The sequence below is a fragment of the Mytilus californianus genome, unplaced genomic scaffold (genome assembly GCF_021869535.1).
Source record: "Mytilus californianus isolate M0D057914Y unplaced genomic scaffold, xbMytCali1.0.p SCAF_5, whole genome shotgun sequence".
Taxonomy (NCBI): Eukaryota; Metazoa; Mollusca; class Bivalvia; order Mytilida; family Mytilidae; genus Mytilus; species Mytilus californianus.
The window spans coordinates 42,986,170-43,009,194 of record NW_026262701.1 but is presented as its reverse complement, the minus strand read 5'-3'; the positions used below and the strand labels follow the sequence as shown (position 1 = coordinate 43,009,194).

The 23,025-nt window shown below is 32.6% G+C and overlaps 1 protein-coding gene across 1 annotated transcript in view; it reads right to left on the bottom strand.

The window, feature by feature from the left end:
- The window catches only part of LOC127702228 (GTP-binding protein RAD-like), a 35,375-nt gene extending 26,972 nt beyond the window's left edge, over positions 1-8,403 (bottom strand). Inside the window, exon 1 of the mRNA XM_052206337.1 lies at positions 7,528-8,403. Coding sequence (XP_052062297.1) covers positions 7,528-8,113 — 586 coding nt within the window. The 5' untranslated portion in view covers positions 8,114-8,403. The remainder of the gene's footprint in view (positions 1-7,527) is intronic.
- Positions 8,404-23,025: the final 14,622 nt, after the last annotated feature.

The following is a 23,025-nucleotide window of genomic DNA, read 5'->3' as shown; positions in this document are numbered from 1 at the left end:
AATAAGCCAAACATTTATCATTGGCAAAATTTGTAAGTTTACTTGTAAGACTTGCTTTATTTCAACCACTATTAATTTACCTATTTCCTGTTTTATACAACTTTGTTGTTCTATGTGTGCGTGCTTTAGCACAAGCCTCATTCAGGGACATATCTTGGAATGTTTGATGCACGAAAACGTTACGTGCAAAAACAAAACAAATTACAAAAATGAATTGAACAAACGTAATTTAATTGTACTATTTGATCTGAATAACAGGAAAAGTACATGTTAGGTACACGTTAATGAGATAGCAAATCAACTTCACAATAAAACTGTTATCTTTCGTTTTATTGTGAAGTTGGGTTGCTGTCTACATGTAGTGAGTTGGTCAAAGGTGAATTTGACTACGAAGCCATATAACTTTTTTACGATGTTCTTTCAATCTACAATTAAAATCAAAAGGATAAATAAGCACTATAAAACTAGGTTGTTTGTGTACCAGATGTATGCCAGAAACGTCGCTACTTCTTTTTTTTCTTTTGTGGGAGTAATGTTTTCAAATCGGTGTTTGTGATGATTTCAAATCGTTGGTCTTCTCTCTAAAAGGTATTCATAACGTTGTTACTTCGGAGTGATTTATGGGGAGGATTCTCGACTATACTTAAATACTGTGTGGTTTTGCCCGCCGCCTTTTGGCTGTTTACACCACACCTTGTGTTAAAATGGACTTATTAGCTCAGCTTTAGTTCACCTTTAGAGTTATAATGATCAAATGGATTATTTACCTTTCGTTTACCTATGGAATTATGATGACCAAACGGATTATTCACTTATCTATTTATCGTTTATTGTAGAAATGAATCAGTAATGGTTGTTAATGACGTGCTTAAATTTGTCTCACCAATTTTGTCTTGCTGACAATGAATGGTAATAAAAGACCACTTACCACTCCTATTGTCCACTTAAAACGTGTAACATTATCATTATTTATGCCAACATTGTTTGACAAAAACAGGTAAACAATCTTTAGCATGCCCAGACATAATTGATTTTAAATTGAAGTATTATAGCCACTATTGTACAAATATGAAAAATGCAATAAAATTGTTTACCTTATTCGCAGAAGAAAAAACACTCCATCAGTACCAATGTGAAACAGGTGTTTACAACGTTCGTGTATGAAAATACACCGACAACAATTGAAAACAAAACAAAAAAACAATACCATCATTATATGTCATATCAAAAATATGTTATACTTATTTGAAAGCTATTGAAATTAGTAGAAATACTTCCATGGAAAAACCAAGACTACATACAATATCACAATAAATGTTTTAAATAGGGTTTGTTTTATATATTAGTTTGAAGGAGTTTTTGTTTTACTGTCTCATTGAAGAATACCTTAACTAGCCTTTTATTCATGCTCTATAAAGTTCTTGTGAAATTACAATATTGCAAATCATTCTTGTAAAGTACTTATTTTTGTAATAAAAAAAGTGTCAACATCAACTTTCATTATTTTAAAATGCACACATTGTGAATATAAAAATAAGAAGATGTGGTTTGATTGTCAATGAGATAACTCTCCGCCAGAGACCAAATGACGTAGAAATTTTACAACTATATGTCACACTATGGCCCTCAACAACGAGCAAAACCCATACCGCACAATAACCTATAAAACCAATCAGAAAGTTGATGAACTTTGAAAACCAAAAAGTAAAACAAGTTGTATCAAGTCTGGCAGAAGAGTTGTAGTGTTTCGAAAGTTTGTATTTTTTTCATATTATAAACAATGATAAATTTTGAACCTGCTCATAAAGACGAAGTCAGAAAGGAGAGAAATTAAGTTAATGAGTGTCTGCCAATTTTATTGCGACTAGTCTAGAATCTTAACAAAAAATTCATCGGTTACAAACAATAAAATAAAAACATTTACTAATACACTAAAAAACTCCTTTATGTAAAATACAAAAATGTAACTACATGTATTATAAGATGAAATATTGTGTTAGGGATATTAAAAGAGACTGTTTCAACACCTTTCTGTATCCATAACATGACTAATGTTCCTGTTTGTTAGATTTAGAAATTTGAACAAGAGAAGACGATTTCCGACAATAACATTTGGGTAGTTTTGTTTCCTAAAAATATATTGCTTTCATTGGTTTTTTTTTAAATTTGCATATCACGAACAAGGATTCGTGAGAGTCATTCGTAACGGACTTGAAATACAAAATTTATGGCAAGTTTCGTGTTTTCAAGAGGCTTTCGATGAAAACTATTTGCCATAAATGTCGACATGTGACACTGTAAACTGTATAACGACGGACGGATGGAGAACCTATCCAAATGACGACAACAGCTCACATGGCCCTTTGGCCAACGCGAGAATAAAATGAGTTTTTAATTAATTTACATTACAAATTGATGACTCTCATTTTGAGCACTTCATGGTAATCATTATTTTTTATTAACAATTAATAGGTTGTCATATGCAGCGCGTAATAGATTTTTTGTTCAATATTTGTTGACTATTCTAACGATACAAATATTTATATTAAATCGACGAATTGCTGAGTAAATACTATATTAAAACATTACCAGCAACAATGGAGCTCTGGCGACACTTCTGATTCTTCAAAACTGTATGCTCAAGAAGGTGAAGGGGAGGGCAATTGCTTTTATAGAGTAATATATATATATGTCATGACACGAAAACGATTGAAATTTTACGAAAGAAGTTAATTACAATATGTTTATCAAAACTGGTTCCCACAGTTAAAACTTTTTGTGTGATGTGCCAAAATATACAATTAACGAACGTTTGAAGATCTCACCAAAAGGCAGATTAGAATCTTATTTTTAATTGCTACACCTACGATCCTTTAAACAGATAATAATCTGTCATTCGCTTGCAATGCACAAAATGATCTGCTATCTCCAAATTATATTTGCAAGTATATCCTAAATCAAGTTATAATTGCTTGCAGCAAGTTTGAACATCAATTTATGTAAGTTGGTTTAAAAGATTTGTATAAGTAACTAACTTGGAAAACGATAGATTTATAATCTAGTATTTTTAAAAAAATATGCATTATTATTCATAAATTTTTAATTTGACACTTTATATATTTTATCTTCGATCTAATGTACGCTAACGATTTTCATGGCAATCGGGATATTAAAAAATAAAAATCACAAAAATACTGAACTCCGAGGAAAATTCAAAAAGGAAAGTCCCTAATCAAATGGCAAAATCAAAAGCTCAAACACATCAAAGGAATAGATAACAACTGTCATATTCCTGACTTGGTACAGGCATTTTCTTATGTAGAAAATGGTGGATTGAACCTGGTTTTATAGCTAGCTAAACCTCTCACTTGTTTGACAGTCGCATTAAGTTGTACTTTACAAATTATTCATTCGGTTTAAGGTTTAAGTATCGCTCAGCCTCAACATGAACAATAATTCACGAAATGTGAGTTTTTCTAACATTGCAAAACCATATTCAGATTGTTAAAACCCCGCTGTTTGTTTGCAGGCGGTCTAAATATGTTTCTTCTGGGCGATCTCTATCGTTCGTTCGTTCGTTTGTTCGTTCGTTTGTTCGTCCGTCCGTCCATTTCTAGTATCGGCTTCTTCTTAACCCCTAATCAGAGTTTAATGAATTTTCTCAGATTCTTCAACTTTTAGCACAGATCTTTTTTTTTTCTATCCAAATTATTTTTAGGTTTAACTTAGCAAATCATAGACTTTATCGACGCTTAATATGGTGGGGGCGGATGTATCATTTTGTGAGCTTTGCTCGGAATACCTCTAGTTTAATCTATGACGGCAATTGACCTATACATACATTGTATCATTATAGTTGATGTGATATTAAACCACTCCAACCTTGTTCACACTTCCCACTCAGTAACACATAGATATGTTCAGTACACATGATCTTGTCTTATTCCCAAACATAAACAAAACCTTTTTTATAAAGCCTACTATGTGTGTTAACAGTTTGAGATAAGGAACGTTTAGATGCTCGTCACGTGAATTATAACGATAACATATGTTTCAAATATTTATTGTAAAAATAGGTTTTTATTTCAAACCCGGTTATGATGCATTTTGTGAAAACTCATAATCTTGTTTTCCAAATCCGGGCTGTGATTGCACATTGTGATTACAAAATGGCACTTTATTATGGTATTCAGAACCCAATTTTGAACAGGCTTTGTACAATTCGTACTGGTTTTGAATTATAAGGGATCAAAAGGGACCGCAAATTACTCTTTTCCAGTGTTTTTTTTCTAAAAAGTAAAGTGGAATGATCAAGTTGCTGTTTCAAACATATAACTCTCCCCCATATAACCAGTCATTACTGTTTAAAACACAATTCTATTTCTCCACTCACTTTCGATTATACTGTTTAAACCCTTGAGCGGTCTTATTGTACATTGTTCTAAAACTTTTATACATACTGTATAGACACTTGTGGTTCTTGAGGTCTTTTGGTAAGAAAAATTGTTTGATTACTGTCTTGCTATCTTTTTGTGCTCGTATGGACTGGGATGAAAATATTTATTAAATAAAGATGCTTGCAAAGTTTGCATTACATATAAACATTCGCATCCTGTTTTCTTTTGTGATCTTTTACCTTGACCTTTAAAACCTTGATATAATAAATATCATATCAAAATATTCCATTAAGACAATAAATCAGTAGAAGAAACATGATAATGCGTGATGTAGATGCTTTTAACGAATGATTGAATTGTTTATTCGTCTTTCAAGATAAAAAGAGATGGAAACAAACATTTAAATAATCGATCATATAGACTAAGTCAGTTCTTAAAGACATCTGGTTATTATTTAATTTTCGGTCAGGTTTTAGAAATTTTTAGGTGGAAATTGTTCATTACGTGCTGATGAGTATGTTGCATGAACTATATGAGTACATTTGAACAAAACATCATGGTACCTTATGTAGAACATCTTTGCATGGTATGTACAACTATCGTGATCACCACAACCACACACACTTAGTAGCATTCAATACTGATTTTCATAGAAATAAAATCTAATCCAAATAACCAAGGGTCATTGGAATAAAATCATTATAATCTTCCAAACTTGCTTTCGAATAACTTTTTTTTGAATATCACAGATAAGGAAATTTCATCAGTGCAAAATTGTTAAAACAACAAGGATAATTTAAAAAGATATGTAGAAATAAAACCAAACCGTTCTTAAATGAACCTTTATAACTATTTTAATTCACTTTCCATAATGTGAGAATCTAAAGTCGACTTGAGTAATACCAGATTCATTTTAAAATTATTGAACTGCGTGTAACATGTAATAAGAACATCACTGTCTTTACAATTATATATTTACGCAATTATAATCATTACTTAAGGCAGACTGGCTATGTAAAATTTCAGCAACTATATTAAATAAGTTGAAGATAATGATAATGGAAAGCTTCAATTTTGAATGCAGTAAATTTAATGAGTTCATAATTTACTTTAAAATATTCTTTTGTATATCTCGTTTGTAGAAATATTTTAAAATATTGATTGTGCATAACATTTGTAGAGATATCTTGAAAATATGGTTTTGTACATCGTAATTGTAGAGATATCTAATCAACGAATATTAGATAAAAAAAAGATTCCGTTTTAATATATAAAGCATGCAATGATTTTTACGAATATCCTTCAGGATCAGACTGCATCTAATCTTAATAATTCTTAGATGCCCACAACCTATATACGAATGTGTTCAAGTCTATAATACGAATCAAAGACAATTTGAAAAATAAAAAAAAAAATACTTAAAGTAAAATTTATAAACCTTTTAAATTTTTTTTTTAAAATACCTTGCAAAGAAGTGCGATACCTCAGAACGACAAAAGCAATCACACAATACCAAATGACGCGTGTATACATGTCAACTATGATGTATTAAAGAGTTTCTCTTTAATTAGTTTGAGCACGTTTAAGGGGCGTTGTATTCACATGTAATTTTGTTACGTCTGAAGCTCTTATCTTGACCAACCTTTACCAGAAACGCCTAGGGCCAACGGAAAAGTGTAGATAAAGAGAATAACCTCACGAAAAGAGCCCAAATAGAACATAACCGTTTGAAGCCATGTTTACCTGAGGTACATGTAAGAAGAATCTTAATTTTTATAACGAAGATAAAATTTAGAAAATGCGTTTTTCACAAAAAATATGGATATTATCTTGCTTCAAACGTCTATAATTTAAACCATTGCTGTGTACTTCTCGACTTTCTTCGAAATCCATCATTAAGTCTACCAGCGAGTAAACACCTCAGAAGCCAAATGCATAAATGGTTTCGTAGCATTCAAACATAAATTGTCTTTTAAAACAATACATGCAATATGAATTATTAAACCGTTTATTTAAATTAAAGATAATATTCTTCAATCCATCGATTTTTTGTTTAATTCTTCAAGGTTTTCTCTAATCGTTTAATAGAAGTTTGCTAGCTTTTCTGATAAAGTTCTACTTACAATGTATTTACAATTTCTAATCAGTTGCTTTACTTTACGTTATGGAATAACCGTTTCACAGATGATATCGGATATGTTCCTTATGTCGTAACTACAATACCCTTCCCTTGTCACGAATGTGTCCTACCGAATTAGACTATTTACCGGATTTGTAATAACATAAGCAACACGACGGGTGCCACATGTAGAGCAGGATCTGCTTTCCCTTCCGGAGCACATGAGATCACCCCCAGTTTTTGGTGGGGTTCGTGTTGCTCAGTCTTTAGTTTTCTATGTTGTGTCATCTGTCCTATTATTTGTCTGTTTGTCTTTTTATTTTTGGCCATAGCGTTGTCAGTTTGATTTCGATCTACGAGTTTGACTGTCCCTCTGGTATCTTTCGTCCCTCTTTTACACATGCACAATTCAGCATAGAAAAAAAACAAGCATATGCACGTTAATTACAAATTTCGAAGTTTTCTTCTACATGTAATTAACTGTTACAGTTTCTCAAGTCAGAAAGGTGAACGTACATTATTTTCAATTTGTTATCGATGAAACTGAAATCGATTCATATACAGAAGACAGTGCTATTGTAGTAATTCTTATTACATTAAGATGCAAATGTTTATCTTTACTTGAATATAATGAATGATAATAGGTACCAACTTTTATTTACTAAATAAGAAACCATTGATTCGATCATTTGAATAATTGAATGATATAATGAAGTTTTATATACATATATTAACATATATTTGATCAACTTAATACATGTATAAATAAATCAAGGGCACAGAACCAACTGTCTTAAAAGTGAACACTATCGATATTCAGATGATAGAAAACGAAAGATATATACCGAAAGTGCCCTTAAAAAGGTAATATTTTATGAACACACATTTAAAATTTGAAATTTCAACTCAGATATTGACCTACACATTCATAAGTTAAAAAACATATATAAAAGGCCATTACGGCAACTCATGCAAACGAAATAATACAGATTCAGTGAAAGTTTATCTTACCTACGCTTGTATCGAAAAGATACTCCGATGTCAGGAATTGTTGAGCAATTGTCGATTTTCCAACTCCTATTGCACCGAGAATCACAATTCTATAAGGCTTGATTTTATGAATAGAAACATCACTGTTAGCTAAACTATTTTGAGAACATGAGCTAGATTCGATAGACAAGACATTTCCGTCTCCCTCGGATGAAACAATACTGTTGGTACTGCGTGACTTGATGGAATCTCCTCTGTTTACGATGCCTTTCGATGTCATCTCAAAAGTTCTTAGTCTATACAAGTCATGATCCTGGTCTTCGTAATTTGTTCTCAAGTTCTTTATTAAAGGCCTCCTGTAGTTATTTTTCGTTGGTAAACTGCTTGTTCTTGGACGAATTTCATCCATTTCGAAATTTTCGAAAGTTTTATTTTTCGGCTTTTTCATAGAGGTTGAACGAGCCCTCTGTCTGGGGCCTATGTCGAGATTATTATTCGAAACTTTGCACACATGTTCACCAATAAGAGGGCTTGGTACATGTTTCATTTTATCAAAGTACATTAGTTTTCCTTCTTCAACTTCTTGTAAATTATAATGCATTTTCATTCGTTAAAAAACAACGGTCGCTTTTGTTTTCTTTTACATCCATCTCCTAATCCAAAAGGCATTTGAAATAATTAAAAACGGCGGCATGTAAATCCTTTTCATGGCACATGGTATTAAAATGTACAGTACCAACTGCCTGATTTGTTACAAAACACAGTAAATTTATTTGGTCTCTGATAATTCTGTTAAATGATATCTGATGTTTTATTGGTTGACAAGCATTAAGCTCCTACTGTGCTACTGAATGCTGATTTCACGCTACCAACTAATCAATTGGTCACATTGTAAATGTTTCCGATATTTCTTTATGATAGGAAGGAAGATCGAGTATTGATTGACAGTTGTTATACGGTAGTTGCTTTAATGTGATCTTTTACCTAATAATAGTCTGACATCTGCTGCAACAATAGTAATTGTAAACCGAACAATTAATTTTGTACGCATAGAAATGTTATATTTAAACGGTTCGTGGGTGTCAAATTATTGAAATAATAGTTGACAACACATTTATGTATTACATGTAGTAAACAGTTATATATAAAGTTTTGTGAATGGTCAAGTGCTATTCGTATTTGTTTTCCTGTTTTTGTTTTGTTTTGTTTTAATGGATTTTCGATATATTTTTAAAAGATGTGCACTATCAAAAATATATAAAACACGCACATTAAAGGAAACGTGACGTTTCAGTGTGAGCAAATTCATACGAAATCAAACAAATTATCTTTAAAAAAAAGTACGTTACAGTGGATTTCAAATATATTTATACACTGAAAAAGGAAAAGTACTACCATTTTTGAATAAAACTATCAGTTGCTTTAATTGGTTTCTAAGCTTTTATCATAAAAATTTTGCCTTGAAAAAAAAATACAGTAATTGCATATTTCGTCAACCGCCTTTCCTCTGTATATTTCCGATATTTTTTTTAAAACTCATCATTCAACATTTCAATTTTTTATAATTAATAATTATCAAACCGCTGCTACATGAATGATAATTCACTGAACTATTTGGGTGACATTAATAGTATACGCAAGTATAGATTATCACGTCCGTAACAAAGGCTGTTAGGGAATGAATCCCTCTTTTTCTAAATATTTCTCTTTTATATTTTTATTTTTACGTAATAAATATTTTTTAATATTTTAACCTATTTTCGCTTGTTTAATGTGTTCTTGCTCTTATTCAAAACATATTACAAAAACAGTAGTCTGTATGTGATGCCCCTTTATTCATAGGCACCATATATAAATGAATCACATTCACTATGATAACTGAACATATAGGTTAAAATTGTTAAAACATAAACAAACAAAAATTTAAAAAAAGGGGTCCATATCCCAAGCGCCTGTGATCCGTAATGAAATAATGTATGTACTCCGTATCTAAATGAAAGATGCACGAGATTTGTCTTTGAACTCTACAAAGTATATAAAACGTGGGGCCTCGGTGGCCGAGTGGTCTAAGTAGTTACTACTGTAATCACTAGCCAGTCAACACTGAGATTGTGAGTTCGAACCCCGCTCGTGCGAGTGTTCTCGACTCCAATCTTAATTGACTAGGATTGTCAGTTTTCCTATCGAAGGTCGGTGGTTTTCTCCGGGCACTCCGGCTTCCTCCACCAATAAAAACTGGCCGCCACGAAATAGCCCAAAAGCGGTGCTTAAAAGTGGCGTTAAAACATCAAAAATCAAAATCAAATCAAAGTATAAAACCGTGACACTTCGAATTAAACTCACTCAAAAGTATATAATGATTGTTACTGATTAACTTTTATAAGTTTTCACTATTTACAAATATTTTGTTCAATATGTGTATTCAATATATTTGTTCAATTATTATATAAAACGTTGTTACATTTTTTGTGTTTTTGTTTTTGTTTCATAAAGTTTGAATGTACAATTATTAGATACATATTATTTATTATCTTTTATAAAGATACATCTTATGATTATTTACTACTGGTGAAATTCGATACATTCTTAAACATTTAAAAATATTAAAATCCTATTTTTCTTTACGCTAACTCTTAGGACAGTGGTTAGGACATCCTAGCTAAGCTAGTCCTAAGCATGCTGAGACATGTCGTAAGTAGGTCCTAACATTATCCTTATTTATTCCTAAGATAGGTCTTAGGACAGATCCTAGGACAGCTTCGATAAACAGGACCCTGGTTTTCGAAAGTATCCTAAGATATGTCATAAGATATATCGACCGCCTCGGTGTTCTAGTGGTAGCGTGTTCGCCTCGAGTGCGGGTGGTCGTGAGTTCGAACACCGACCGGGTCAAACCAAAGACTTAAAATTGATATTTGATGCTTCTCCGTTAAGCACGCGAAAATAAGGAGTGAGAGCAAAGACTGGTCGGCTCGGAGTCAGAAAAATGTGTCCGGGTAAGGTGACATGTCCTCATGCGGACTGTTACCTTGTGAACTAGCATGTTAAAAATCCGGCTCAGCGTGTCGGTCTAGTACAAAACAGGGTAAATATTCATATTACGTTAACATGTTTTCGTCCTGAATATGCATATATCTAAAATTTGCCACTGGACGTTAAGCGGCCATCCATCTTTATCATCATAAGATATATCTTAGGACAAATTTTATGCCATCTTATGACTATCATATGATATGTCGTAGAATGTAAACCAAAGCTGTTCAAAGATAGTCATACCTATGATACTCTTATGAATGTCATAAGTGAACATATTTTCTTAAATTTTAAACTGATTAAAAATGCTAAAAAAAAACACTTTAAAAATAATAATTATTATAATATTCTTATTATTTACGAATATTTTAGTTTTTTTCATTATAATGAACATGAAATAATATATGAAAAGGTATTACAATCTGAGTTCATAATTGTTTAAATTTACTATGTTTATATATAATAAAACTCTAGAACTTCGCGTTCATGTATTATTATTCATGAAGTGTTATTTGATTGTAATACTTTTAAGATTTGGTACATCCTGTAACCACTTAACGAAATTCCCGTGCAATTACGTTAAGAAACTGCTTTATAAGGAAAGACCTAATATATCTCTATTTATTATACATAATTCCGAGTAAAAAAAAGGGGTCCAATTTTTACGTCGCAGGAGGTTCTTATTTGAATTGACGAAGTGGAGTAGAATAAATCTTTGCGGCCATTTACCAGACTGAGCAACACACCACAAACAGTGCCGAAAAAAGAGAGCTATGGGAGGCCGTATGTGCAAAGATAAATGCAGTAAATGACACTGATCACCTTAGAACATTGGAAAAGATGTCGTTAATCATATATTAAGACCATCATATTAGGTGTCTCAAGTTTAGGATAAAAGTTATGGCACATCGTAACTTGGGACACTTTCGAAAACATATCTTATGACTAAGATCATCGTAAGACATATCTTAGTCATAAGATACTTTCGAATATCAGGCCCATGTTGTATTGGATTTCAATCAAGATGAACTTTCATTCAAGAAAACGGGAGAGAAATCAAATTGATATAAGAAAAAAATAAAGGTACATAGTAACTTTAATTCTGAACACAAATTATTGTAGTTAAAGTTTCACTTGATACAATTTCAATTTTAGGAAGAATATTTTATCAGAATCTTAATATAAAAAATTCAATTGTTTTTTTGTTATTTTTTTTTTTTTTTGCATTTTTCAGTAAGATTGTCGGAAAGTTTTATGATAATATGTATCAGATATCTTTCCCCGAAATAGTTTAATTATTTGTTGGTATTTTGTTGATATTACGCCGCAGCTGTGTTTTTCAAAGCACAGATGTTACATGATCAATGAAGTCCGCTCAGTGTCCGGAACGTGCAGTGACCTTCGTGTTGAAGGTATCGCTTGATTATGAGACAAGGGACAGCAATTAAACAGCAATTAAATTGATGTTCTTTGCTTTTGGTATTGTCTTGTGACTTTAGTGATCGTGCGACTCAATATCCTTTTTCCATCAAGACGTCGGAGATCTTCAGACATTTTTATCTTTGTAAAATAAGATTTCATCAGATATGAAATATGATTTAATTAGAGATTACAATACAGAGAGTCTATGTTTTAGATACAACTTGATAGCGTTAGCCCGAATGGTTGTATCTAATTTTACACCAAGATATTATTGTCAATAGTTTTCAATAATTTAGGAGGGGGATCTTTCAGCGATTTGACCATATGTTGAAAAGCATGATAAATGCAGGGTATCCAATTTCATTTAACGACTTATCTTGTTGTAAATTACCTAATATATATTATTGTATGTTATTCCTAAAACACGTGTCGTACCTTCGGAAATTGGTATCATTCTATTATGCCGGTGGAGATTTTAAATAGCTGGCTCTACTCTAAACCTTTGGACACTTAACAAGTCATATTCGAAGAAACAACAGACTAAATGTTTCTAACACAATACAAACAAGAAATGATTGTAACAGGATGCTGATACGAAGTCTCCTAACGAAGCTCCCATAATTCGTAAATCCCAGGGTCGCCTGACATTGGGCAAAGTCCAGTGAAAATTGGTTTGGTCCAGTAAAGTTATATGCATTAGTGATGCCTGGGGACTAACCCTGTATATCATTCAAATCATCTTGGCATGACAAACCAGAATATATATGGTTTAGGGGTGGGGATCTCGACCATTTGCAAGATACTAGAACATTGGGGTGGGGGGAACCCCTGGGTACTGACCCTATACGTCATTCAAATGTTCGAGACATGACGAACAGGAATATATATGGTTTAGGGGTGGGGATCTCGACCATTTACAAGATATTAGAACTTTCTCAAATGGCAGGGGGGTCGGGATTACCCCTGGGGACTAACCCTGTATATCATTCAAACCATCTTAGCATGAAAAACCAGAATATATATGGTTTAGGGGTGGGGATCTTGACCACTTACAAGATATTAGAACTTTCTTAAATGGCAGGAGGTGGGGGTGACCCCTGGGGACTAATCCTGTATTTCATTTGATGTGCTTTATCATGACAAACCAGAATATATATGGTTTAGGGGTGGGGATCTCGACCATTTACAAGATATTAGAACTTTCTCAAATGGCAAGGGGTCGGGATGACCCGTGGCGACTAACCCTGTATATCATTCAAACCATCTTAGCATGACAAATCAGAATATATATGGTTTAGGGGTGGGGATCATGACCACTTACAAGATATTAGAACTTTCTTAAATGGCAGGGGGGTGGGGTGACCCCTGAGTACTAACCCTGTATTTCATATAATGTGCTTTATCATTTAGAACATTTTCAATTAAAAAGATTGTGTCTATCACAAACGGTTTTCAATTTTTAATCATTTGAAAATTGAAAAAATAAAATCCCATAGGGATCTATAGTAAAACCCTCCTTTCTTTTTGCCCCTCAAAGTACTCCTTTATAAACCCCATTGCACAAACAAAACCCTGATTGCACCACTAGACATGTTAGTCTAACATTTTGTGAAACCCTAAGTTAATCTGACAAGCGGTTTTTGAGAACAGGTGCGGACAAGTTCAAATTTAAAAGCGGCGGAAGAGGAAGAGGAAGAATAGTAATAATAATAAGAAGAACTGAGCAAAAACAATAAGTCTTCCCAAACTTCGTTTGGGAGACTTAATAATCAAATATTATATATAAACAACTCGCAAACTGCAACTAAAGTAAAAGCTTATTTTACACTTAATTCCACTTTCATGTTAAACCGTCAAGACAGAAATTACACATAGAGTATTCCTTTCAAAATATAAATGTATTTTGAGATCACTAGAACACAATATAAAACAAAGTTCAAGAGAAAATTATAAAACTATTCAAACCATCTGCGTAGGTTTTATGATCTCTAACATTTGCCAAACACAACACAGTTATAGACAGATACAGAAACAACTTCTGATAAAGATTACTAGTATATTAATTCCCTTTAACAGACGGCAAAGAGTTGACCTCCGAATTTTTTCACAAAATATCTTAAGATTAAAATTGATCGTAAGTTATACTGAAATGTGAATGACTTACGAGTATTAAAGTATTAAAGATTTTTTTGTGAAAAGAGGCGCTGGTGTTTTACTATCTTATGTTAGCTGGACGTACGTTTGAATGTCTGGGATGTATAATAAATACGCAAGCACGTGCGGTCTGAATATAGAGATGTAAATACCTTGTGTATGGAGAGTGTCACGCTCTTTGCACGTTAAAAAAGCAGTGCAACAACTTATAGTGATTCTTAGTGGCCTATTGCCAAGATGAATTGACCGTCCGGATTATAACTAAAACGAAACTTATTACGTTGATGTCAAGCACCAAAACGTAGTAGGATTCAAAAATGTGTAGTTTTCCCTGGAAATCCTGAAAACCACGTAACCAGAAAAAACCAGCTAACGAGGTTTTTATAATAAAGGTTAGATATTAATGTATCGAACTTGTTTAACACCAGGAGAAACAACCGACAGACCAAATGAATCAAAAGCAGCAAAAGTCGACTAAGTGTTATTTTTCCTATATCCAATTAACGTGCATCAGCTGGTAGAAATATGATACAAATAGATAATAACAATAATGCTCTATAGACGATACATATGAGCATATAAAAACAAATATTCCTAAGATGTCTGGATCGTTTTCGTTGTATTTATTTCACTTCGCGTCACTCTTAGAAAGTCTTTGCATCTTCAACACAGATATCACAGCTTAACATATGTATTTTCAAGTTCTGACAAGATTATGTTTCTGTAGATTTACCGATTTTTCACATTAGAATATACCAACGTTGCAATTATAACTAATTGGTCTAGTATGGACATAGAACAACAAGACCATAAGACAGAAGATGAAACGACAAACAACACTTCACAAAACACAACATAGAATACTTGACAACACAAACCCCACTGAAAAAAAAACAGGAAAGAAGGACGGATTGTGGCTATGCTATGATATCACGAAACATAACAAAACAGTGACTTTTAATTTAGTAGATTTTTTGAGAAAAGAAATTTAGTCTTCGTCTATCTGTTTAAGATACGAAGTGAAATGCATTTAAACTTGTCTTCCGACATACATATTTGTTGTTGTCCTTCAATACAACCACCACAAGGTTTGCCTGGGGTATAGAAATGTGGACACCAGGACTTTTTCCGTTTGGCAGAAAAGTCAATCCTAAAGAGGGGACTTCCGTTTGACTGGGCGGGATACATAAATACGTAGTTCGGTTAGAATGAAAACATTGAAATGGTAATATCGCGTAGAGAGAGTGACACACTATCTGTACGTTAAATGATTTCAACAACTCTTGGATCAACTCTTTGGAGGGTCCGTAGTTTGCTTGTTGCAAGGCAAAGTGTCTATCATCTTAATAAATATATCCTCTTTTCCATAACCTGCTATTTTTTTTTTTATTGTTAATTTGTTTTTAACCTAAATATAGATGAAATACTTGCCGCTGGACGTTGATCAAATAATTAAACAATGTATCCACTAATGCAAAATGTTCTTTTACATGTATAACTTTCATAGTAAATACTTTTGTATTTATCAAAATGATCTTTTACGTTAATGTGTAGTGCAAAATAATATATCAATTTGTAAAATATCATTTGATATCAACGTATCAATTTGATTATGTGAGTGAAAGAAGACACCCAGGGAAGGCAGATATAGCTCTGATAAAACCAACGACCTGAATTATCATTAAACAATAAATAAAATAATAAATACGGAAGTCAACTATAAATTGCAACTACAGCAACCGTTAAATTACTGGCTCCTGAATTGGGATATATATTGGATGCATTTTCTAAATTGCTTCTTTCCTGATATAATCAATCACCAGCACTAAATGAGACGTTCACTTTGCTTGTACTTTTATTTTCTAATGAAAAAGGATAACATTCTTAGCCATGCACAACCTTATTATACATGTACAATCCATAGTTCCAAGTTCAGCTAAGCGACCTAATATATATATCGAAGCTTGGATTTATAGATTATTCATATAATGAAGTTGAATACTTCATCAGATATACACGTAACATTATTCATATAAAAAAAGCATTTTGTATGAATGTATCCTAAAAAAATATCCTAAGGGTTGTATTGTGGTGTAGAAATATGATCACTTCGAGTTCTTCCATTCGACAATAAAACTCACACTAAAGCAGCGCGTCCGACTTTGGAGAATGCCACACTCTGCATGCTAAAAAAAACCTGGTAATATTTTCGGCACTATCTAATTATACCCTCTTTGTCCAAAGACAGTATTTATTCTCTTTTTGTATTCCGACCAACCTATTTTAAAGAACGTATACCTATCGAACTTATTATTCGTTTATCTCCCACTGAATATGAACGAAATATGCACTGGACGTTCAGCAAACAATAACTAACCAATATATTGCAGGAATATGTATACCAAGAAGACATGTTTTTGTTTACATACTTTCCTTTTGATTTCTTTATATTTTATGCAGGATATATAAAGTAGGCGGATTAAATTATGTGTTTTTAAATAACTTTGGGAGATAAATTTTTAGGGATAGTATGGTGATTTAGTTTCATTAGGTCAATATTTAGTATCTAAAGCTTCTTGAGATAGAGCAGGATCGATTTTTTAAATTTTAATTCATTGTCTTTAAGAAATGCGCAACGAAAATATCTGTGTTCCCTGGCCAATTAACTACACTTTTTATTAAAATTATTCGACTGCACTACCTACTCCCGTATTTATGATCACAATTCAAAGCTTTGACTTTCGGCCGCTTTTACTTATTTTGTTATAAGTTAGGCCGTTAGTTTTCTCAATTGAATTGTTTCATATTTTTCATGTCGGGGCCTTTTATAGCAGACTATACGGTATGTAATTTTCTCATTTTTGAAGGACGTACGGTTGCCTACAATTGCTTACATTCACTTTATTTGAACTTTGGTGGATAGTTGTCTCATTGGCAATCATACTTCATCTCCTTATTTGTATATGGTATAGTATGAAGTCAGTGACATGGCGTATGTACTATACACATGATACATGTAACTCGTCTTTAACGCAGGTGAAAATATCAAAAATAAATAATGACAATTATTTTAGTACGTTTTCTTTGAACATTTTTGTGGTCATACTTATCTTTTATGCATAAAATATTAGATTCCGACATTTTCACAGGGGTTGGTAATTGAATCTTAAAATGTTGACGACAATAACAGCAGGGACGGATAAGCAACTGTTACATCTGTGTTTTCTTTAAATTCATTATTGTTTAGATTTGTTTTCCAGTAAATCTGATAATTGAAATAGAAAAATCAAAGTAGAAGCCATGAAGACTTGAGTTTCAGAGTTATTTTTGAAAAAATAAATGCTTATTATCTAGAAGGAATATATTGTATTGGTTTGACAGCTATTGAATTACAGAAAGTTGCGCATATTAGGAATTTATATTCTAGGTACATGCAGTTATATATATTATAATTTATTGAAAGAAAGAGCTGTCATATGGATTAAAGTACTACAGAAAGCACCAACCTAAATGACATTATTATGGCACAGGGGAAAATATACATAACCTCTAATGATATCATAATTATTCTTAATACAAAATAACGTAGTCATAATCTACCACATTCGTTATGTGCCCATCCCAAAATAGTGATATGACATGTTGCAATGACAAAATTGATGGTATTGTGTGCTATCTAGTCTCTACTGCATGTTGGTAAATGGCTTCTCGTCGTAGATGCAGACATGGTCATCGATTATACCGATATACACCAATTACCTTTCAAGAAGATTCTATTAATGACCTTCTGCCATTTATATAGAAACCAGGCAGTACATCACTTACGCACGAAGCTATACCCACTACCCTTTTCGAAACATCATTGCTTTGTACCACGTGTGTCTCGACAATCCTGTTAAAAATCCCCATTCAATATGAATAAGATGTGGGATGAGTGCCAATGAGACAACTATCCATCCAAGTCACAATGTGTAAAAAGTAAACAACTATAGGTTAAAGTACGGCCTTCAACACGGAGCATTGGCTCACACCGAACAGCAAGCTATAAAAGACTCCAAAAAGACTAGTGTAAAACAATTCAAACAGGAAAACCAACGGTCTTATCTATATGAAAAACGAGAAACACTTATGAACCACACTAACAAACGACAACCACTGAACAACAGGCTCCTGACTTAGGACAGGTGCATTAAAATGCAGCGGGTTTAAACGTTTTAACAGGCGCCAACCTTCACCCTAACCTGAAACAGTGGTAAAACATTACAACATAAAACCTATTTAAACAGCTATCATTATAAAAAATAAAGGAGATGTGGTAGGATTTCAAGTGAGATAACTACCAAAGAGAGTGCAACTGACTTGGATTAAAGCAATTATAGATCAGCGTACGGCCTTCAACAAGGAGTAAAACCCACAACGTATAGTCAGCTATAAATGACCCGACGGATGCCACAGGTGGAACAGGATCTGCTTACCCATCCGGAGTTGTCGAATTTTATGGTATCTTTTGTATTTTCTGTCTGTTTATAAATCCTGTTAACCAGGATTGGTCGTTGACTGCTGTCTGCCTCAATTATTTAGTTTTCTTTTATAATTGTAGTTTAAATAAGGCCGTTTGAATGGTTTATTTTTTAAGTTTTTCTCATATCGATGCATTTAATACCTTACTATATACTGTATTATAATTGTTCCCCATCGTTGTCCTCTGGTCTTAGATGGATAGTTGTCTCATTGGCACTCATATTACATCTTATTCTGCCTTTGTAATTCATAATAGAGCGCATGGGATGAAATTAAAACAATGCTAGCCTTGAATTAATTTAAACAAGAAATTACAAAGAATGCATGCAAAATGTAAAAAAGCAAGAATGGCGATTTGAATGTTAAATAAACTATATAATGCTTTGAGATAACATAATTTCCTTTGAAGTTAAATAATGGGGATCGATCAAAGTCATACAATATAAACACATCAGTTCATTTCAGCAACAAATAGATTTGAAATCTTTTACATTACGTGTAAAAATTCACAATTTAACTTGTACTTGTACTTTGTGAAAGTTTGACATCATGTTGAACCTCTGAAAAGTGTTTATTAAAGACATTAATTTGGCTTCAAATCTGTAATGTAATACCTGCAAGATGAATTATCTACTAAGAAAGAGATAGAGATAATGCAACCTATCAATAAAATGAATTTTAAGAGGATTCCAGCTTCAAATTCTTTTCAAGTTTACGTAATATATATATAATAAGTAACAATAATGGTAAAATATGTTAGCTAATGCAATTAAAATAGTGAGATCGAGAAATTCCAATGCATTGAGTGAAAATTTCGCTTTTCGAGGTATGTTCAGATTAAAGTAGATTTCTCAATTCGAAAACATGAGTGCACCAATGATGAAAGTGAGCTTGTAATGTATGCCCGGACATTTCGACATAGTAGGGTGCCCAGTCAACGAATTTGATCGATTTGGGTTAACGTAAAAGCACACGGCTGTATTTTATATCATTGGAAAGAAGAGAACAAGCCTCATCGAAATATTGATGTCGACGTTGTCTACAGTGGTCAAGATTTTCTTAAATTTGGTTCAAAGGTCAAAGCTTAAATTTCAAGAAAAACGTAGAGTCACGTTTAGACAGCTGGCCGCCCCTACATATATGCGTTTATAGCAAAATACATTCGAATAATTCAAAGGATTATAGCTATAGTTTCTATATTTAGGACTAATTTGATATTTCTGTTGCCAAATAGGGTTCGAGATTGACATCTGTACTTATAAGGTGCACATTTAAAATTTTCATTCAGCTGTTAAATAACAGTGACTTTGACCTATTAAAATTTCCAAATTCGGAATTTTTACCTAAGATTCGATACAAGTGATCTCTAGAGACGTTTTTAGATACTAGTATTAACATTTATAAGTTGCCCACCCAAACATTATTTTTCCGTCTTTTGATAGAAGGTGTTCAAAGTGATTTTCTGGGTAAAACTCCAATTTGTTTTGGTAAGTGTGGAAGCACATCAAATTGTACTTAGTTCCTAAACTGTTGTAATATTAACGCAGAATGGATTGAATTAGCAGGTTTTATTATATCTTTGCTTTATAGAATTAAGAAAAACTACAAACGGTGAAAAAGAGGGAGGGTTTCTGTTAAAGTTATCAAAAACAAAATGACAGTTAGAAACAGGTCAATCACTCCATCTTACACACTTATATGACTTATTGAGCATAACTTGGCCTACAATTGACATGAAGTTAAAGATTATCTACAAAAAGAGGGTTACGTACAGCATAAATGTAGTTTACAAACACTTGTATCTCTGATTTCGTTATCCTCATATGAACTTATATAAGCGAGCATGCGAGTTAATATTATCAGAATTTTAATCAGATTAAAATAACATAGAAAAATTGCCGAAGTTAGTAGTAACTATTACGTTTCATTGTCTACTGTTAAGTTGAAAGTGCACCGACCCGTTTAATGTTAGAGAGCTAATTTCAGTTGTTCTTTTTTAAATCGCTTTCCACGCGAGTCGCCATAAAATCTGATGATGGCGGCGGCAACATCGTAAACTATTTGTATAGCTTTATATTTCAGGCGGTAGAGGAATTGGATGATTCATAATTTTGTATATAGCTCCATTGTGTTACGAAGTTCCCGTCTGTCATATAATCATTGTCCTTGACCTCATGTTCATGGTTTAAATGATACAAAATGAATAACTTGACTTGGTATGTATGAACTGAAAATAAATGACTTTGTACAAGACAGGATGAAAATGAATACTCTGCAACATGAAATGCAGGATAGTTGAGGATATAAATGTGTACAAAAGTGAAATCAAAGTTTCGCGCAGCTAAGCCGTGGAAAAAAATTAGCATGCGTAGCAACAGATGAACGAAAAATGGTCAATCCGGAAAAAATTTCCTGCCGCCAGCCTCCTTCTCCCCCGAATGTAAAATGGTCGTACCCTAACAGCGAGTACTATTAGATCGGTACTTTATGTCTTTTGTCTTCATGTTAGTTGTTTTTGTGCTTCATGCCGATTTGATGAGTCAAGCCATTTCAAACTGTATTTTTCAGATTGTTCTTATGTTGCGTTGTTTAAGAAATAATTCATGGCAGCCGTAGATTTTTTTTCATTTAACCATGGATGGGGCATTTATATTCGTATTTAACCCCTCGCTAACGCTCGAGGTAAAATAATCGAATTTAAATGCCCCACCCCTGGTTAAATGAAAACAAATCTACGGCTGCCATGAATTATTTCGATTCTAATAGGACAATTACGATAATTTTGTCAACCGTGAAAGCCCAATACACATGATACTGTTTAGCTGTTACGTATTACCCCCCTGTATTTAAAAACAGAATTTTCATTATTTTATGCGTGAATATTGTATTGAGTGTGCACATTCATCTGAAATAGAAAGGGAATAGTTATTTAGGCTTCATCAACACAACAATGTTTGAAAGAACACTCATTTAATACTTATAAAAAAATAAACGCTTGTGACCTAATTCAAACATAAAATCAATTGTGTAGTCAGGAATTCGGGTCCGATCGCCCTAGTAGCTGTTCGCCCTAATACCTGTTTGCCAAGGGTCAATTCGCTCTGATTTTTATTTAATTCAATTGTTAAAATTTGTTAATCTGTAATATGCACGATTTGTTTTGCTAAACAAATGTTCCTAATACAATGTTTACAAAAATGCATTATCTGTATTTTATAACTTCTGCCAATCTAGGCACACCTCCAGAGTCGTGTCTATTTGTAAATGTTTTAATTTTCAACAAGTAAAGTGAACAAAATTTTAAAAGCATGGGTGTAAAACGCACACTCTTAAAGTAGAACATCATCATTTTTATTGAAACTAAATATGTATTGCTGTTTACAATTATATGTTATTGCTTCGCATTGCAAGCTTTCATGTTACTCTTAATCAACATACCTTGACCTTGGGCCGTCTTGACCTTGTTGTAGGGTATGAATGATTCGTTCATTGTTGAAGACCCTACATCAACTGTCAAGATGAAGAACAGGAATAAAAGCCCTGTTCATTGATAATGTTCTATGTTTTCTATGTATTGTGTGCGATTTTGTCCCATGTACATTTACTCCATATCCTTTCATTTTCTATATATATCTAAATAAATTATATACAGAACTAGCAATCAAAATTGCAAGTCAATAACCAGCTGAAAGAACTAGAAAAACACACTCCACAAAAAGACATTGACAACTAAACACTGAACAGCCAGTTTAAAATTTCAGAAAAATTCATCTTATTAATATATATACAAAAATTGATATTCCAAGTCTAAGATATCCATTTTATATCAATCAATATCTAAAAATACCACATTTTCTATACTAAATAAACAACCACATGCACACATATTACCTTAAATTAGGATAGAGCGAAGCAGTCCACAGCTTTTTAGAAAGCTCAAACTTGTTTACAAATTAATTTCATTTTTTTTTTTGTAATCGAATAGAAAGTATGTCGTTTAAAGGGAGCGTAACGCGGAACAGCCAATTTTACCGGCACCAGCAATATAGTGAGTGTGTTGCCGGTGATGGAAAAATAGAAAATATGTTATTTTGCTGGCATTAGGTACATAATGAAAGCGGAAGACAAGTTAAAAACTATTTTGTTTACACTATGCAATTCAAATAACTGACTGTTATTTCAAAAGCAAATTTAATTTAAACATTTTTGATTTTTGAAGCTGTGATTGACTTTGTTATGTTGTATAATGTTAAAAAACTTTATCAAATTTATGATTTTTAACTTTTATTTTTTTTTATAACATACAGTTAAAAAATCTGAGATGTTATTCTTATGCATATATATATGTAGAATTAGACTGTGTCACTGACTGATTTTAGAAATAATTTC